Source organism: Ammodytes marinus (genome assembly GCF_949987685.1).
Source record: "Ammodytes marinus genome assembly, chromosome: 17".
In the NCBI taxonomy this organism is placed as follows: Eukaryota; Metazoa; Chordata; class Actinopteri; order Uranoscopiformes; family Ammodytidae; genus Ammodytes; species Ammodytes marinus.
This window is the reverse complement of record NC_137221.1, coordinates 1033682-1038681: the sequence shown is the minus strand read 5'-3', so window position 1 is coordinate 1038681 and position 5000 is coordinate 1033682. Positions and strand designations below refer to the sequence as shown.

Sequence of the window (5000 nt, the reverse complement as noted above, 5' to 3'; positions counted from 1 at the left end):
TCACTACATCCTAGCCTACAACATCAAATTAAAATAAATACACTCATAACTGTTAACCAATTTAAAGTTATTATTTTGAATCAGCCCCACTCCACTTGTAACTGTTTTAATTAGGCTATTGTTCTGTTTTATTCAATTGATCTGAATGTTTTAATTGTTGTTGTCTCTTTGTAAGCTTGTTGTGTATTCTCATTGTATATTGTGTATCTGTAATTGTCTCGACGTCATTGTAAAAGAGGGTAACCCTCAATTGATCTTTCGAGAATAAATAAAGGAAAATTAAAAAAATGAATGACACCACTTCACAATGTTGCACCACTTTGTGTCTATCACATGAAATCCCAATAAAATAAATGTACGTGTGTGGTTGTGACGTGACAAAATGTAGAACATTTCAAGGGGTATGAATACTTTTGCACGCCACTGTATGTGTGTCACCTTGTAGTTTGGTTTATCTGAAGCTATAGTACTGTGTGTGTGTGTGTGTGTGTGTGTGTGTGTGTGTGTGTGTGTGTGTGTGTGTGTGTGTGTGTGTGTGTGTGTGTGTGTGTGTGTGTGTGTGTGTGTGTGTTTGAAGCTATAGTACTGACGTGATTCCTGTTGTTCTGAGTTTGTACCTTCATGGTTGAATGCTCTTAATGGAGGTCTCTTTGGGTAAAAGCGTCAGCTAAATAAAATGTAATGTGATGCACAGACATCTGGGATGAAAAAATAAAACTAAAATATATCGAGAATAATCTAATCGAGAATTTGGAAAATCAGAACACCCCTCGTTTTTATTTCTCCCTTTCAGCTAACCGGCCGTAACTCTTTCACCATTCCTCCTGTCATCATCAAACTCGGAGCACATCTGTACAACACGTGTGGCAGCATGTCCCCCAAAGGGTGGCATGTCCCCCAAAGGGCAGCATGTCCCCCAAAGGGTAGCATGTCCCCCAAAGGGTAGCATGTCCCCCAAAGGGTAGCATGTCCCCCAAAGGGTAGCATGTCCCCCAAAGGGTAGCATGTCCTCCAAAGGGTAGCATGTCCCCCAAAGGGTAGCATGTCCCCCAAAGGGTAGCATGTCCCCCAAAGGGTGGCTTGTGTACTAAAGGGTTTTGATCCCAACCCACAAGGGGCACGACAAACGCAAAACTTCTAACTTTTGAGCAATTGATTGACCATTATAGGGAAATTCAGACATGTACACATATGTACAGTTCATACTAATGTCAGTCTGCACACACTCACTCTCTCTCACACACACACACACACACACACACACACACACACACACACACACACACACACACACACACACACACACAGATGGTGAAACAGGAAGAGGAAGTTGTGCCACCTGTTTCCTCTTTAAGTCTCATCAGAGCTGAGTCTGTTCATCTAAATAACAACATCAGATATTCACATTACGCTCCGGCAGCATAGCCTGGTCCCACCAGACCATAGCCTGGTCCCACCAGACCATAGCCTGGTCCCACCAGACCATAGCCTGGTCCCACCAGACCATAGCCTGGTGCTACCAGACCATAGCCTGGTCCCACCAGACCATAGCCTGGTGCTACCAGACCATAGCCTGGTGCTACCAGACCATAGCCTGGTCCCACCAGACCATAGCCTGGTCCTACCAGACCATAGCCTGGTCCTACCAGACCATCGTACTTCATTTAGCCTGGTCCTACCAGACCATCGTACTTCATTTAGCCTGGTCCTACCAGACCATCGTACTTCATTTCATTTGTACAGAAGGTCTGGAATTGCTCAAACGACAAACGTTAACTCACTTGAAGGTGGGTGTCTGTTGAAGTTTAAAACTATTGGATCTGCCCAGTGCCACTCTGGATCTGCCAACCAATCGCATAACGTTTGGTCGTGACGTATGTCATGCGCCGGCTTCTGACTACAACTGAAACTGGCGCACGACCTCAACGTCATTGTTCTCAGCCACTCCCTCTGTTCGCTGATTGGACCGGAAAAAATCTGGCTGAGGAAAACCTACTAATATACCGCAGACCCAGACTGACTACTGAAGGGAAATGAAAATTGAGCGTGAGTAGGTAGGCGGCGGTGCCAGGCTACCGGCAGAAGGCTGCGCTGTCTTTCCTCTCTCCATGTAGAATATTCCAAAACCTTCTTCCCCCGGTCAACACAGCGGCCGTGTGCGCTCTGTGTTCAGATTAATGTTGATGATAAAGTTTTGTTGCAAAAAATAAAAAAAAACTTCCGAATACTGACGTGAGCTTTGAGTACTAACCTGATGAACCAATGGCAGAATATCAATATTATTCGGGACAGTCCAAAAAAAAATGTTTTATGGGTTTGAGTCAAAAGAATATGTGTGTGTGTGTGTGTGTGTGTGTGTGTGTGTGTGTGTACGTTCATCTCTGTGTCTGTGTGTGTGTGTGTGTGTGTGTGTACGTTCATCTGTGTGTGTGTGTGTGTGTGTGTGTGTGTGTGTGTGTGTGTGTGTGTGTGTGTGTACGTTCATCTGTGTGTGTGTGTGTGTGTGTGTGTGTGTGTGTGTGTGTGTGTGTGTGTGTGTGTGTGTACGTTCATCTGTGTGTGTGTGTGTGTGTGTGTGTGTGTGTGTGTGTCTCTTACCGGTGGGGGTTTGGCCACCACACAGCAGCCGATCTTGTGCCAGAACTCACTCATCCCGTCAGTGTGTGTGTCGCGCTCTGCTGCCGCCCTGCAGGACGGGAGGGGAACTGCAGCCCGGGGGTAGGCCTGGGGCATTCAGACTCTCACACACACACACTCACACACTCCTTTAAACACTCACACACAATCACACACACACACACAAACACACACCTTTAAACACTCACACACACACACCTTCAGACTCACACACACAGAGCTACAGACAGACACACACACACACCTTTATAGACTCATACACATTCACACACTCACACACACTCCTTTAAACACTCACACACACACCTCCAGACACACACACTCACACACACACCTTCACACACTCACACACACTGCTTTAAAACACCCCAACACACACACGCAGGTGCAGGGCGAGGCTTGGAGAGAAACTGGAAGTCCAAAATAATCCACAGTGTTTTAAATCCTCCGAGTCTTTGATCTGTGGAAACAGAAAAGAAACATTGATTTATTTATTTTATTTTTTAAAGATTATTTTTGGGCATTTTCAAGCTTTATTAGACAGTACAGAGTTGAAATGGGGAGACAGAGAGAGAGAGAGAGAGAGAGAATGACCTGCAGTAAAGGTCCACGGGTCAGATTTGAACCCGCGACCACTGCAACGAAGGCCGGAGCCAATATGGTACACGCTCTATCCACTACGCCACCGGAGCGCCCCACATTGTTAGAGTTATACATCTGATTTTCATTCTCGGATTTAATTTTTTCCATTTGACAAACTTAGGTTGCGTTCCGAATCACATACTTTCTACTATATAGTATGGTAGAAAAAAGATTTAGGATGTCCCGATTCTTGTGGCCAGATTTAGGATGGTTAGAAGTACCCGGATGTCCTACTTCATGCGGCCAAGATTGTTAGTGTTGAAAAGTGCATCCTATTTGGGCGATTCTGACCCACAATCCATTGCACACGTGAAGCCTCCATATGAAAACAAACGGGGATGCGACGGATATAAAAGCAAGAGGCAAGATCAAGGCGCAATGTTATGATGAAATAAGAGAGTAAAGTATGTCCCAATAGTATGCCTACTGCATCCTAACTAGATTCTTTTTATCGTCGGATGTAGTATGTAGAATAGAAAAAAGAAAGAGTATGAGATTCGGAACGCAACCATTTTATCTATTTAATATGAAACGCTGCAGGCAACCACTGCTCAGTTTATAGATGTCTGTCTATTTATCTTCCATAACATGTCTGTCTGTCTGTCTGTCTGTCTGTCTGTCTGTCTGTCTGTCTGTCTGTCTAATTTTGAGACTTTTGTCTATTTATCTTCCATAACATGTCTTCTTTCATACTAGTATCAAAGGTCCAACATGTACATTCAGGTGTTTATTTGACTAAACCTTGTCTGTTTGCGTCTGTATATTTCTCCTTTACAAACCATCTTTAACGGACATTATCTCAACATTAGTTTTTCATTCAATACTCTGAACCAAAAATCTACAACTTCTAAAGCACTTGCATCAACTAAACTTTCCATAATCATTCTCAGCACTATTCTGAAGGTTATTACAGAAGGATTTGTTCATATGTTGTTCATTGCCTGATTTATGAGACATTTACTTCATAAAAAACATGATGAAAACGCATTCTTAAGACCTGTACATAGTATGTTTTGATTTATGAATCAAATGATTGAACACCTAACTATTCTGTTGGAGGTTAATGTAACAGGTCGTTACAATATAAACCTCCACCCAAAACCGTCTCAACGTGAAACATAATCTCAACAACAAGTACAAGAACAAACACACACACACACACACACACACACACACACACACACACACACACACAACACACACACACACACACACACACACACACACACACTCTCTCTTTCTCTCTGCATGGGAACCAAACGTCACCGCAGTGAACACATTAAGGATGACTAAACACTGGGTGTGGTCCAAACACACACACACACACTCTCTCTCTCTCTCCTCTCCTCTCTTCTCTCTCCTTCTCTCTCTCTCTCTCTCCTCTCTCTCTCTCTCCTCTCTCTCTCTCTCTCTCTCTCTCTCTCTCTCTCTCTCTCTCTCTCTCTCTCTCTCTCTCTCTCTCTCTGTCATATTTAAATTACATAGTTTCTGGATGTTTTGTTCAAGTTGTTTCCAGAGGGAAAAAAACAGGAAACTTAACGTTAAATGTTGGAGTGGAAGTTTGTGTGCGTGTGTGTGTGTGTGTGTCTCGGTCTCTCTGCGCGTGCGTGTGTGTGTGTCTCGATCTCTCTGCGCGTGCGTGTGTGTGTGTCTCGATCTCTCTGCGTGTGTGTGTGTGTGTGTCTCTCTCTCTCTCCTTCTCTCTGTGTGTCTCTCTCTCT

General features: G+C 44.0%; 1 protein-coding gene across 1 annotated transcript in view; it reads right to left on the bottom strand.

Moving 5' to 3' along the window:
• Positions 1-5000, bottom strand: part of cdc42se1 (CDC42 small effector 1) — a 15274-nt gene that overhangs the window by 7594 nt on the left and 2680 nt on the right. The window contains exon 2 of the mRNA XM_080045537.1: positions 2599-3097. Within this exon, the coding sequence (XP_079901663.1) occupies positions 2599-2733 (135 nt within the window). The 5' untranslated portion in view covers positions 2734-3097. The remainder of the gene's footprint in view (positions 1-2598; positions 3098-5000) is intronic.